The sequence below is a fragment of the Hylobates moloch genome, unplaced genomic scaffold (assembly GCF_009828535.3).
Source record: "Hylobates moloch isolate HMO894 unplaced genomic scaffold, HMol_V3 SCAFFOLD_13, whole genome shotgun sequence".
Lineage (NCBI taxonomy): Eukaryota > Metazoa > Chordata > Mammalia > Primates > Hylobatidae > Hylobates > Hylobates moloch.
Window position 1 is genome coordinate 77,940,278 of NW_026652288.1, and position 16,019 is coordinate 77,956,296.

Genomic DNA, 16,019 nt, shown 5'->3' on the forward strand with positions numbered 1-16,019 from the left:
GTAAATGGAGTATTTTACAGCCACTGCATAGAATGAGAAGGTTGTAGAATGTACTTCTATGGATATAAAAACTACAAAGTTAAGTGAAAAAAATGCAGAGCAAACATGTTTGTAGAGCAAACATATTAACATTTGTGTAAAAAATACATACAAAACCAGAAGGGTTGCCTGACTCCTAGAAGAGAATGAAATGCACTTTCCATTTATAAACCTTTTTTTAAAGAAGAAATTGCAGTATCTAAAAGAGCAATAAGGATAGAATAAACGACCAAACATTCAAGAGTTCTTAGCTGGTAGCGTATATGGGACATGATAACTATTGTGGACTGAATTACATCTCCCTGCACAAATTCATATGTTGAAGCCCTAACCCACAATGTGACTACATTTTGAGATAAGGCCTGTAAGGAGGTAATTGAAGTTAAATGAGATCATGAAGTTGAGGCCTTAATCTAATAGGACTGGTATCCTGTTAAGAAGAGGGAGATAGTTGGACGTGGTGGTATGCACTTGTGGTCCCAGCTACACAGGAGGCTGTGGTGGGAGGAACGTTTGAGCGTGGGAGGAGGTTGCAGTGAGCTGAGTTCACACCACTGCACTCTAGCCTGGGCAACAGAGCAAGACTCTGTCTCAAATAAATAAATAATAATAAGAAGAAAAGGCATCATATATCTCTTCTCTCTCCTCTCTTTTTTTTTCTCTCTCTCTCTCTGTCTGTCTCCCCCTTCTATATGCATGTGCATACAGAAGAAAGGCCATATAAGAACACAGCAAGAAGGCAGCCATCTACAAGCCAGGAAGTAAAGCCTCACCAGAAACCAATATTGCCAGCACCTATATCTGGGACTTCTAGACTACAGAACTGTGGAAAATAAATTTCTGTCGTTTAAACCACTCAGTTGGAGGTATTTTGTTATGGCAGCCTGAGAAGACTAATACAGTAACCAATTGGATGTGCAGAGGAGGAAGTGAAAATACTATAGAAAATAACTGCCTTTGTTGTCTTGGAAAGCTAGGTAGGGCACCTCCAACAATAACATTTATAGGTTTTGGAAAAGACAGGAACAATTTAGTTTAAAGATAGAGTCTTAGGAGTATTTGTGAGAAGGTACTTATTGGTATCCAGTAAGCAATATGTCAGTGTATCTATGTATACATGCTACACTAATGAACAAGCATTGAAAACTCAGTGGCTTAATACAAAATGATTTCAACATGCAGCAATTTCAGCAGCTCTCCAGGGAAGCTTCCTTCCAAGCAATGAATCAGAGATGTCAGACATTTGCATATTGGAGTTACACCATTGGAATACCTGGCTTCCACATAGCTGTGGCAGGGTAGAAAAAGCTGGAGGGTTGTACATTAGCTCTTAAATGTTTCATCTCAAAACTGTGATATATCATGTCCACTCAGAGTCCAATATGACCTTGCCCAATTCTAAAAGAAATTTGAAGACGCACACAGAAATTCAATGCTTTACATTCATTACCCTGTAAGTAGTACATGATATCCCTGTAAGATGCTGTGTTTTAATATCCCCACTTTCCAAAGGAGAAAACAGATCAAAAAAGCTAAGTAACTTGTCCAATATTACAATGCTATAAGAAAAATAGCATCATTATTTCAAACCAGGTTTCAGCTTATAAGATGTAAGCTCTTTCATGAACTGTACCTCTTTCCAAGGATGTGCCATTGGCTTTGATCCATTAAAAAGGCCATAAGAGAGGCATCAGCCATTGGTACTATTTGGCTCTTCTAGCCATTAAATTAAAAATCAGACTCTTGAGCCCTAACCCAGATGTAAATATTTTTAAAAATCCAAATTTGGTGACAGACCCAGGAATGCAAGTTTTTAACAATCTCCAATTCTTATGATGTTTATTACAGTTTGAGGAGCATTGCTCTTTGGCACAGAGGAACACTAAGCCTATGAAGGGGTTAGTCTTCATTGTGTACTCTGTCATCTACAGCAGTGACTCCCAACAAGAACACTCACCAGAATCACTGAGGAGTTAAAAACACACACACACACACACACACACACACATCTGAACCCCACCCACGGAGATACTGAACTCAATCATATGTATTTCTTTCATGTTTCTCCAGTTGATTTTAATACACACTCCTGGATGAAATCATTGAATTAATGGTTTTTAAGTTAAGACAATGACACAGACAATGTATACAGCATGCACAGTTACCTGTGAAGACAAGAAGAAACATCTAGTGTAAAGATTAATAAATAGCACAGAGGAAGCTACTCTATCACTTTCTAGTAAGGCTAGTTACTTAACCTCCCATCTTTCTTATCTGTTAAATTGGGGTAATAATAGCACAAACCTTACATGGTTATTGTGATTATTGGATAAGGCAAGTAAAGCACTAAGCACAACGCCTAGCATAAGGTGTTCAATAAAAGTTAGCTGCTGATTTATTTTTGATAGGATAAATTAGATGAAAAGGCAGGCATGAAGAAGAAACTTTTAAAACCACAGTCTCTGCAGAATGGTTAAATGCAGGATATTTGAAGTCAGAATGTCTGAGCTGAAATCTAAGTTCCATTATCAATTCTACCTTTGGCAATTTATAAAAACTATTCCTTGCCACTATTCTCTCATTTGAAAAAGAGGAATAATTAAGAAAAGACAAAAGGAGATAATGTGTAAAATATTTAGGGCAGTGTCTGGTCTTCAATACATTATTATTATAATTAGAAGGCAGTGATTCTTCACAAAACATCCTTGACAGGTGTATTAGAAAGCGAAATCCATACAAATATGCTGATACTCCTGAAAAATTCAAGCACACTTCCTCTGCTGAAAATAGGTCCTACTAGCATAGAACACATTTTCTTTTATGTCTATGAGCGTGGGTTTGGAACACAACAGATTTAACTTCAACCCAGACTTGGTCAACACATAACAAGCAGCATGACTTCAGCTAAGTTACAGTTTTTGAACTGCAGGGAAAAGGTGACTGGCATCTAAAAGAATGAGGATTATAACATAGATCAAAATTTGAAGTTCATTTCTTGCCAAAGAATCAATATGTCTGTTATAAATATATAGACATGAGCTGATAAAAGCTTATCTAGCACATTGTCAGATCAGCAGTCAATCTGAATAGCTACCAGAATTTGGTATAAATCTGGTTTTATATAACTGTGCAGTTGCCTGTCACTTAAAACTCTGGGCAAGATTTTGTATTTTTAGCTTCTCTGAATGAAGTCCTGACTAACATAAAATTGTAGATTGCATTGTGTTTTTAAAAAAATGTTTTCCCCAAATACTCATCCAATTCCTGACATGGATTAAAATGTCCAGAAAGACATATGGTCAAAAGATCATTCAACAAAAAGAGTAGTGTTCAGTGGAATCAAAGCAATCTTCTTGAAAAGATTTTTATAGTCAAGATGTATTTGGTTAATAAAGAACAAATCCATATGAAATAATAATGTGATGAAATTATCAGCAAAATTCTATAGCTCAAGTTAAGTACATGAATAGCACCTGCCATAGTTACGTATGTCAGAAAATGTCTACTATATTTTCCTCAGTTTACCTCAGAGCTGCTCCTTTGGAGAAGTACAGATTTGGGTTTATGCTGAATTTTGCTGGTTTCCTTTGTAGAATTATTCTCCTCTTTGGGTTCATCTGGATTAACATCCTTTATAAACTGATGGGCAACATCCAATACACTGAATAATATTTGAGATTTTTCCTATTAAAAAAGTAACAAAATATAATTAAAGAGCCTCATATGTTAATCTAAATAATTTATATACATTAACTCATATTTGTGTTATTCTATGACTCCCAGAATTAAATAAATTCAATTTAATATTTAAAAAGACAAATTGGCATTTGTATCAACCAGAATAATAGTGACAGCTGCCATCTACTGAGGGAACTAGTTTGGGCTCATACAATTCAAACCATCTTAAAAACAATATATCACTTAATCATCAAGGCAATTCTAAAACATAACTACTTTTATCTGTTTTAGGAATTAAGAAAACTAAAGCTCAGGCCGGACATGGTGGCTCACTCCTGTAATCCCAGCACTTTGGGAGGCTGAGGCGGGTGGATCATTTGGAGGTCAGGAGTTCCAGGACAGCCTGGCCAACATGGTGAAACCACATCTCTACTAAAAACACAGTAATTAGCTAGGCATGATGGTGCGTGCCTGTAGTCTCCGCTACTCGGGAGGCTGAGACAAGAGAATCGCCTAAACCTGGAAGGGGGAGGTTGCAGTGAGCTGAGATCGTGCCACTGCACTCCAGCCTTGGTGACAGAATGACACTCCATCTAAAAAAAAAAAAAAAATGGAAAGAAACTAAAGCTCAGAGAGTTTAAATAACTTGCCCTTGGTCACAGGGGTGAGTGGGTTGCAGAAGTAGGAAGTGACCTCAGGTGTGTATAAGTCTAATGACTCATAAACTTTCCACTATGCTCACCCTAAATAGATAGATGTGATATTTTATGTGCACATCATAACTAAAGAACTAAATATAGCTAACCTAGTAGGACACTGAATAAGCAGTAATGAGTATTCCTTGGTGATAAAACATCTTTAGAAAGCATTCACTATCCAAAAGGGCACATCAAGAACCACTTCTCTCTGTAATTCCTTAATAAACTCCAAGTCATTTCTCATTTTGTGCCTTGCTCATGAGGTTCACTCACTAGGAAGGCTTTCTCTCCTCTACCATAATCTTTACCTGGCAGGCTTTTGCTTCTCCTTCTGTATTAATGCCATTACTCCTACAAGTCTAGGAACCCTTCCTTGTACACTGCACTACCCAACTGTACACGGTATTTACCCTCTTTACCCTCTTAATATCCTGCGTAGATCTCTACCAGGCCTAACTATATTGATTTCACATTTCATCATATCACATAAGCTCACAAAAGGAAAAAACATATATATTTTAATGATTTTATGGCCACTACAGTTCCTGGAAAAATAGCATATGGTAAAAATAAGGTGTCAGGGAGGGAAAAGAGCTACAGAATTAAAATAAGTAATTTAGAAAAGGGATTTAAAGAAAAACTTTCCACATGCTGTCAGAGTGACTGACAAAGAACTGGCAAATTTGGGGAAGGCCCCATTCTCTGAAGGGTTTTCTATCAGAAACTACCAGAGTCTGCCTAGGGACTGCAGGATTTAGGATCCCATCTGAGTTTGAATTAAACTCCAGGGGAAGATTCAGAATCATCAGATGCTCTATGAGAACTTGGCATGAGGAAGACAGGAAGTAGCTCTTATTTCTTAGCAAATATCCTCCAAACAAGAAAAATTTAGCAGGGATCAGATATAATTATTTTGTACTTTGCCATGAAAATATTCCTATTTTTAAATTTTCATCTAGTTGCCAATTTAGATAGCTAATATTACATTGAAACTTTTTCAGTTATGACCTTTTGTAAATCTATTAAGATTCATTGCAGTCAGATTCTGGAATATATCAGTGAACATCAAATTAACTAGTGTTATTTCACACTGAATTAATAAAATACCTATGAAAAATGACAAATGTGACCTATGCATACATACTGCTGTCTGTATGCAAACCTGTGGAATCTGCTCCAAATTTTCCCAACGATTCTCAGAAAACCTATATAGGCCTATATACTCTTTTTATTTTTAAAAGAAATTCAAGACAATAGTAATGCTTCACTCTTTCAGAAACATCTGTAGTTTTACCAACATTTTTAAAACAGAATAATCCAACCTAAGCCTGATTTAAAATGTCCTAGAATAAAGGTCTGTAGATTTCAGAGGCAGTTAGTCCCATGTTTGGTTTTCATTCTATGTTTTTTAAATATCAAAAGCTATAGGATTAATTTTATATAGAATTATTCAAATATATGTTTATTTAAATAACACGAAACAAAATTATTTCTGCCCTAAAATGAATCCTGCTATCAATGTTACAATAATTGTTATAACATTTTTAGGTAGCATATTAAGAGAATCAGAAATAGTGAAAAACCCACAAGTTTTATGCTAAAAAATAAGATAAACATCATAGGTAACTGATAAAATAGAATTCCATATTTGAATATCTTAAAGTTCTGCTAATTTAGTACATAACTGAAATCAATACAATGCAAATAAATGCAAATGTTCTTTTCTAGAACATCATACATTTAAACATTACTTTTCTCCATTGTAAGGCTGTGTGTGTATACCTTACTTTTCTTAATCTTAGAACAATCATACAAAGAAAGAGAGCAGATATTATGATCCCCATTACATAGACAAGGAATTTCAAGTTCAGAAAGCTTAGGCCAAAGTCAAATGGCTACAAAATTTCGTGACTTGAAATAGAGTCAAATTATCTATTCTAGCTTAATTAACCTTTTTCCCTACTAGATTTATGTTAGTCTTTGTGATACAGAAAATGTGTTTTACCTTTGATTTCCTGAAACTGAAAATATTAAATTTTGTCTCTAACAGACTTGAACATTGTTCTTTGCTTTAAAAACTCACAAAACTTTAATTCTGTATTCAATTGCATATGCAAGGATTAAGGGGTTTAGTTTTGTTTCTTTGTTTTTAACTTATTTTTGCCTGTTTATTTTTATATTTGACCAAGTATATAGAAATAAATCATAGTCATACCATATAAAAAATGTAATAAGTGGAGTTTCCTCCTATTTTCAAGCATACTTTCTCTGCCGAAAATAGGTCCTACCAGCATAGAGTATGTTATATTTTATATCTATGAGCATGGGTTTGGAACTCAACAGACTTAATTTCAACCCAGACTTGGTCACCACATAACAAGCTGTGTGACTTTGGCTAACTTACAGTTTTTGAACTGCAGGGAAAAGGTGAGTGGTATCTAAAAGAATGAGGATTATAACATAGATTAAAATTTGAAGTTCATTTATTGCTGAAGAATCAATATAACTATAGTTTAACTATATTGACATGAGCTGATAAAAGTTTATCTAGGCTGGGCATGGTGGCTCATGCCTGTAATCCCAACACTTTGTGAGGCCGAGGTGGGAGGATCACTTGAGTTTAGGAGTTCAAGACCAGCCTGGCTAAAATGGTGAAACCCCATCCCTACTAAAAATACAAAAAGTTAGCTGAACATGGTGTTGCACACCTGTAGTCTCAGCTATTCGGGAGGCTGGGGCAGGGGAGTCACTTGCACTAGGGTGGCGGAGGTTGCAGTGAGCTGAGATTGTGCCACCACACTGCATCCTGGGTGACAGAGTGAGACTCCATCTCAGAAAGAAAAAAAGTTTATCTAGGACATTGTTAGATCAGTAGTCAATCTAAATAACTGCCGATATTTGGTACAAATCTGGTTTATAGCAAAATAGTACTCCCCAGAGTAAGTACTGTTAACAGTTTTTATCCTCTAACCTTTGTCTTTTCTTAAATGGGCATATCCTATAATCTTTATCTTTTCTTAAAAGAGCATATCTAGATTTACAACAGAAAACGCACTGCCTGTCACTTGATAATGTAACAATAATCATTTTGAGTAACAACCAGTGAATAAGAATATGAAGGTTATTTTTAGAAAATATTTAAAATAGATAACTATACATATTAAGTATCATAACACTGTACCATATATTAATAAAATATTTTCAAATGTTAAAACTCAACCTAAAGATAGTTTTCCTTCCACTTTCTAAGTATAAAAATTTAAATGTGAAGTACTAATAGGTAACAATAGGAGCAGGAGGAGACTGAAAATGTATAAAATTACCTGTGCAACTGCTCTATATGCTAAAAATGTTTTAAAATCAAACCAAAACAGCCTTCAAGGCACATAGTAAATCATATATCTCACTCTAGGATAGAAACTAAACTAGAGCCAAAAGATGTGATTTACTGCCAGCATTTCCAGATTCCCCCACATCCTTCACTACACTGTATGATGGTAGGATTTCATCTGGTAACTGTTCTAAATTCTCACCTAAACTTTTTTTCTGCCTAGAATGATATTATCTTTCAAATTACACTTTAGAAGAATTCATCACTCTGACAATGTATCATTAATCAAAGTAAAGAGGGTTGATATTTTATAGCATTGTGGAATGGATGGCACCTTGTAGAAGTTAAAGTCCAAGAATAAAAGTTTTAGTTTAGTTAGAAAAATGATATACTTTATGGTATAGTCAGTGCTTCAAAACTCTAACTACCATCATCATCCAAAACTCTGGCTATCCTGCAATAAATATTAATAATCATGTTGACATAGCCATATCTCCTTAAGTGATCCAGAAGTTCCAGATCAAAAAAAAAGTTCACACATAGTTTAGACATATATTACTTTGCAAGTTTGAGTGGGGAAAGAATGAGAATGTCTCCTTTCCTAGTGTTAACTTGCATTGATTTTTCAGTCACAAAATTTTAGAAGAGATTTATTGTAACCACAGCCTTGAATTAAAAACTGAAAAGTCTAAAACTCTGCAGAAGAGTTCTGTTATTTCATTTGAGTTTGTTAGACAAAGTGATACAGAGGTAGAGAGAGAGATACACACATATACACACAGAGCGAAAAAATTGTGTTATAGCAGAACTCAAGTAACATAAACTTATTAGTTGCAGTGATTGTTCAATATGATTGGAACTTGGAAGGCTTTATTTACAAAATCATTTCAGGATGATCAAGTTATGGACTAATGGGAATTTAAAAATTGTTATATATATTATATAAATCTTTTTTTGGACTGGCTTTTGAGAAAACACTTCCTTCTCATATCAAGGATATTTTCCAAAGTACAATTTGTTCTGATTTCTTTGATGTGAATTACCTCATATGCAGTTGGTAAATAGGACAATGATGTCTGTATTAACTCCAGAGTGTTATTGATTCTTAAGGTTTTTTTTTTCCCAACATGTTATTGTTTTGAAGCAATCAGGGGCAAGCTTTCTTACAACTAAAGCCAAAATCTTAACAACATATGAAAACCATAAGAAAAAAACCTGAAAAATATATAAAAATACCTCCCCTTAGCTTAAGTTCTGACTGTTTTAGGGACTTCAACAACCCTGCATTTCACTAAGTTAAGCCATCTAGAAAAACTCTGAGCACAAAGAAGCTGTAAAGACACCTCCTTTGACTTTAAAGCAACAGATAAATAAAGGAGGCTATATCTTGACTTAGATTTTTCATTTTGGTAAAAATAATCTCTCTTAGAAGTGAATTACTACTGGGAACTACATCACCAACAAGGAAGAACAAGTCCTCAGGAAGTATGCATTAGTGTTTTAACTAGATTTGTTAACTGTTTTTGTTCGGGTTTTGGTTACAAAGCACCATAGGATTTGAGTGGCCTTCTCCTAGCCCTAATCTTCCCTCAAGCCCTGTTAATCAGGTGGGCGATTTTCCAGATGAGAAATGGTTTTTTTGTTTTGTTTTGTTTTTATTTTAAGTTCCAGAATGTGCAGGTTTGTTACATAGGTGTATGTGTGCCACGGTGGTTTGCTGCACCTCTCAACCCATCATCTAGGTTTTAAGCCCTGCATGCATTAGGTATGTGTCCTAATGTTCTCCCTCCCCTTGCCTCTCACGCATTGAAAGGCTCCGGTGTGTGTTGTTTCCCTCCCTGTGTCCATGTATTGTTATAGTTCAACTCCCACTTACGAGTGAGAGTTGATTGGTTTTCTATTCCTGTGTTAGTTTGCTGAGAATGATAGCTTCTGGCTTCATCCATCAGGAATCATATATTGTGTTGTGGCAGTAACACATGTATACTGAAGAATTATGCTTTAATTTATAGTAAAACAAATTCTTTTATTAGAAGTCATCAAAACATTTGCTAAGGTTTATTTCTCCAAAGAAACCTGCACAGATTATTTTGCCAGGATATTTCTATTTACACATTACATGGAATACATTGCACTATGAGTATGAGGATCCTATTATCTAAAATAAATAATAACAAATTAGATTAAATCTCTCTAAGTTTGGAGCTATAAGGAAATTACTACACCAAGTAGATAAATTACTCATATTATCATAGACCTAACTACACCAAGCAGGTACTAGCTACACCAAGCAAATAAATTCCTCAGAGTATCATGGACCTATGGCAGGATGCAATAAATCCATCAAATTTCCACTTAGTAAAAATATCTTTGCAAAATAAAAGTAATTTTCTTATAAAAATACATAATCTTGAACATCTTAATCCATTAAACAAGAATGAAAAAGATGAGCATTACGTCTCAATTTTTTTACATTATTAAAATATGTTTTCTATTCTTAAAGCAAACTATTATTTTGCTTTTCTTATGGGCCCATCTTCATACTCTTAGACCAAATTTATTCCCTAAAAATAGGCTTTATCATAGTCAAGTCTGAATTCTCTCTGAAAATTGAAGGAAGCTATCCATAAATGATTAGATCAAAGACTACTGTTAGAACCAAAAGAAAGGGTTGGGGGGTGCAGGGAGTAAACTTTGGGCCAACTGGAAAAGGTAGAGAAGCAAAGGGAAGAAATTTCTATATAGAAGACAACTGGAAAAGAAAAACAGAATTTCAGGAAAAGCCCCCATCTAAATACGTAGAGAAACAAGAGGAAAATAAATATTTACTAGATGAAATAAAATTGCAACGGAAGAACTAACAGCAGAATCATGTTCTTAAATCCCGCTCTGCTCATCATATTTCTAAAAACAGATATGGTATTTGCATGAGTAGTGGTGCAGAAATATCAAGGGTATAAAAAACTACTTATTGCAAGCTAGATAGAAATCAAATCCTGCAAATGTGAAATTCATGTGGCTGAAATTTATTGCTTATTCCAACATCATATAAGTATTACTTTAAGTAGCACTTAAAAAACTCTTAGATTAACGTTTCCTCTAAAGGTCTGATTTCTATCTGGTTTTATTAATTAAAGATTTATGTATTATTATTCCTCCTTGACCCACAGAGTGGCAAAAAAAAGCAAGGACCTGGACACATGCTCCTGCTTATGAATGCACCTTATTATTTAATAGATAGATTAAATAAAACTGGACTCAATATATAGTACTTTACAAAATAACATGAAATCTGGACTCAATCTGGACTCAGTATTTAGTACTTTATAAAATAACATGAAAATAATGAAACAAAACATATCTAATCCAGTTAAAATATTTTAAAATAAGACAACATATAAATGTAATAGCTGAAAAAGTAACATATTGTCAAAATGTTTAAAGCCCCTGGTCTCAGGAAACATAACAACATTGGATTTTGGTTAAAAAACTGTGCCTTTCAATTTTCATTACATTACAAAATTCTACTTAGAAAGCAATCTCGAAAGTGAAGCAGAATAGCAAAAAGAAAATAACATAAGAAACTCACACCTGTAATTTTGCTTTCCATTTGCAGTTTTGATGCCATATAATTATGCACTATATTAATTATCTTAGCAAGTACTTGCAATTGTTTTCAAATAATATTACAAGTACATTGCATCCAGATGAGTTAACTGCTTTCAGCAATTATTCATATTTGAGCTACACAAGGAAGAAATTGTATATGCAATGAAATGAACAACATTTTTAGGCATAACAGAATAAACTTACTAACAAATGGCAACAAATAATTTGTCATATTTGGTTTTTAAATATAGTATTGCTGTGATATCACAATTAGATAATTGGTATTCCATAAAGACCAATGAACACAACATATATTATAGCAAGCAAAACTACTGTAAAATTTGTCAGATTCCATGAAAAAATTCATGAGCTTATTTGAGCTACATAAGGAAGAAATTTTATATGCAATGAAATAAATAACATCTTTAGGTATAGAAGAATAAACTTACAAGTAGCAATCAATAATTTGTTATATTTGGTTTTTAAATATAGTATTGCTGTTATATGACAATTAGATAATTGGTATCCCATAAAGACCAATGAACATAACAGATAGCAAAAAAACTACTGTAAAAATTTGTCAGGTTCCATGAAAGAAATCATGAGATAACATAGGTAGCACCTACAAATTACAAAAGTCTCTCAAATATTCTGCATCAACATGATTGACTAAAGGTTCAGAGAGTGGGTTAGACTAATGATCTTTATGGTCCCCTCCAAAACTGAGATTATATTATCCTCTATGTGTGAATAAATTGGAAGACTGTATTTTTATATATACTCTGATAAATTGAGCTCTAAAACTTTTACTGCATGGGTTTTTTAAATACAAAACCCTTCCAAAATATGTATAACTATAATGCTTTTAAAAACACCCCACATGCATCCATCTGTATTATTAACTATAGGTACTATGTTGTACAACAAGTACCTAGAACTCATTTATATTGCTAACTGTAACTTTGTACCCATTGAACAATATCTATTTCCCCTATCCACTAACTGCCACTATTCTAATTTCTGCTTCTATAAATCTGACTGTTTAAAATATCTCATATAAGCAGAGTTATGTAGTATTTGTCCTTCTGTGATTTACTTATTTCAATTATCATAATATCTTCCTGGTCCATGGTAAGTGTTATTACCACAAAAAACCAACAACAACAAGGGACACAGGAAACTTTTGGAGGTGACGGATGGGTGTATTACCATTATTCTGGTGATTATATAATGGGTATATGTACATGTCCAAATCCATCAAATTGTGTACATTAAAGATGTGCAGTTTTTGTCTATCAATAATACCTCAATAGAGCTGTAATAAAAAAGAAAACAGCCCTCAACACAAAATTAATCTTTTTGTTAATCCTTTGGACTCATCATTAATATTACATTGTTTTCTGGGCTTTAAATGTAGATAGTATAGGAATGGGGTTGAATTTCTACTAATACTGTATCCTGACTGATAAAACCTAATGTATGGAGCACCTTCTATGAGCAGAATACTTTTATAATTGTTGGCATTTAATGTGATTTTCACAATAGCCCTGCAAGCTTCTGAGCTTGCATATATAAATATGATCTTTCAAAATTTCCTCAGCATAAACATCACAGAAACACCCACCTCTCCCTTTAAGGTTGATTCATGCCATCTCTGGGTTAAGCCCCTGTACTTCCGCTACCCTCTCTACCGTGTCAGTTGCTCTGTCATTTGCTGCTGTAATATACTCACTAAGCCACTTACATTCTCCCAACTCTTCATTAACTCTACTTTCCGTTCTCCCTACCCCTTTCAATTGTCTTTATTTCCCCTTCCCTCGCTTTTCTTAGAACTGACATCTAAAAATAATTACCACAGATATAACTTCACTAAAGTGCAGGCTACTGAACTGTCCCACATCTAGGTCTTCTAAAAATTCTTGTGAAAATTTATCCGAGGAAGATAATACAAATGGCTACCAAGTACATGAAACGATGTCTGACATCATCAGTCATCAAAATGCAAACCAAACCAAGATGTGCTACTGCTTCATATTACTAAGATGCTAGACCAAAAAGTCAGATAGTAACAAGTAGTGGCTAGGAGGTAGAGAAATCAGAACTCTCGTACATGGCTGATTGGAATGCAATATACTGCAGCCACGTTGAAAAACAGTCTGGCAGTTCCTCAAACAATTAAAAATGGAGTTACCATATGATCCAGCAATTCCACCACTGGATATCTAGCCAAGAGAAATAAAAACATATGTCCGCACAAAAACTTGTACACAAATGTTCATGGAAGCATTATTTATAATAGCCAAAAGGTAGAAACAACCCAAATATCCATCAAATGATGAATGAATAAACAAAATGTTCTATATCAAACAATGAAATGTTATTCAACCATAAAAATAAATGAAATGCTGATAGATGGCACAACATGGATGAACACTGAAAACATTATGCAAGTAAAAGAAGCCAGTCATAAAAGGCCACATATGACATGATTCCATTTATATGAAATGTCCAGAATAGGCTAATCTAGAGAGAGAGAGAAAGTAGTATTGGTCTCCAGAATATAGGGAGACAGGAGGAGGATGGAGCAAAAGGGTATGGGGTTTCTTTTTGAGGTGACAAAAATGTTCTAAAATCAATTATGCTGATAGTTACACTTAGCTGTAAATATACTAAAATTCATTGAATTGTGCACTTCAAATGAATGAATTGTGTGGTATATGAATTATATCACAGTAAAGCTGTTCTTAAAAACTTTTTGTCAATGATTCCTGGACAAGTGTTTTTCATTTGTCTTTTGGCTATCCCACCATTCTATGTTTGAAATTCTGACTCATCAAGGACTTAAATGCCATGCTCACCACAGAGTCTGCCTGTGTTAACTAAACCTTCAAAATCTCAAGACTGCCATCAAATCACTCTTGGCATCAGTCTATTCAGAAGGATGAGGACAGGAATAATAGTTTGCCAGCAGGACAGCATCAGCTTTTCCTTTTTGGTGGTAGTCTTGCAAGAGTTCAAGCAGAAGTACAGCTCGGGTAGATAAGGAATACACCTGATTTAGAAACCTTACTTTCCACCAGAGCCAATCCTCATCTCATAGCTCCAGAGCTAGTTCCACAGTGGATGTTTCAGTTACAAAGCCCATTGCACTCAGGGAGCTGTATCTTCCTTCAAGTATGTATAGTTCCCCTTGTTTAGATGTAATTTGCCAAGTAGAGGTTACACTTACCATAAGTATGTTGCCTAGGAACGTAGTTGACGTGACTACCTTTATCTGTTTCCCAGGGAAAGGGCAAGAAAGTTAATTAAAGGTCAAATTCTCACATTTAGGAGGAAAAACTTTTGTTAACCCTTCAGTAATATAACAACTTAACATACCATAAATCCTTTGAATTATCCAATCCTTGGTTTAAAAATTCCCTTGCTTTCAAAATTCAGAGAAAAATAAATTTTGCCCTAAAATACAGTTTTAAGTTATCCAGGAACTTAATCAAACCACTAAGGACTCATTCACATTTCTATTCATTAAAAAATTGATTTATACAGGACAGGTACAATGTTAAGCACTGAGGATACAGTGATGAACAAAAAAGAGTCCTTCTCACAAGGTCCTAAAATTTATCAGAAGATACGATAGTCGATAGCAACATAGTTTTTAAAATCTTTTGATGGAAGAAATGCCAGGTGATAACAGTCACTGAAGGGCAATGAACATGCACTTGTAGTATAAGGAATATGCATTATTCATATTTAAGAAATAGGTTAAAAATATGACAATATTCAACTGTTCACATATATTTAAAATATTTTATTTTTCTTAAGTATAACATTAACTAATACTTACAAATAGAAAATTCATACATTTTTTCAAAATATTTACATACCTAGACTCTAAAACCATGTGACTTTATGATAATTCCTTTTTGAGAGAACATTTACTTGTCATCCACATATTTCAGTCTTATTGGTAACTCTGAGAGAAGGAACTGTGTGTTCTCAACTCTGCCCCTTCTGTGGTCTCCCATCAAGCTACCATTGACTTTCTTCACAGAACTAGAAAAAACTTCTTTAAATTTCATATGGAACCAAGAAAGAGCCCATATAGCCAAGACAATCCTAAGCAAAAAGAACAAAGCTGGAGGCATCATGCTACCTGACTTCAAGCTACACTACAACGCTACAGTAACCAAAACTGCATGGAAATTCTACCTCAATTATCTTTTATTTCATTAATACCACCCACCTTCCCAAGGTTTCTCCTTTTCAGTTAAGAAAATTTCCATTCCAATTAAGAAAACATATTTACCATAATCTATTAATGATTTAATCTAACCCCCCTTGTGCATGTCATACTTCACAAATAGAATGCCTTTTGTTTGTTTTCCCTCATCTTCTATTCTCTCTGATTAACATTGTCTCTTCTGTCTGATCTTACGTTGTTAAAAGGAAATAGGAATGCCTGATGTATTAAGACCTCATTTCTCAACTGAAAATAACTTTTGTTTCAACCCTTAGTGTTGAAAATCTTTCTACATGTAGAATTAAAATTTTAATTCTTAGTAATTGCCTTTCATGCATTTATGCTTCATTTTCCAGTTAATTAAATATTTAACAGAGGTTGGAAAAGGCAAAGAAACTTGAAGTGTTTTGAATCACTGCCAAGT

At 34.2% G+C, this 16,019-nt stretch overlaps 1 protein-coding gene across 8 annotated transcripts in view; it reads right to left on the minus strand.

Annotated features, from left to right (window-relative positions):
- ZBBX (zinc finger B-box domain containing) overlaps nt 1-16,019 on the minus strand; it is a 271,544-nt gene that overhangs the window by 227,688 nt on the left and 27,837 nt on the right. For all 8 annotated transcript variants that reach the window (XR_009209484.1, XR_009209485.1, XR_009209486.1 and 5 more), the window contains one exon: nt 3,565-3,723. Coding sequence is in view for 5 of the 8 variants with exons in the window: in XM_058426979.1 (XP_058282962.1) it covers nt 3,565-3,723 (159 nt within the window). In the remaining 3 variants the exon portion in view is untranslated. The remainder of the gene's footprint in view (nt 1-3,564; nt 3,724-16,019) is intronic.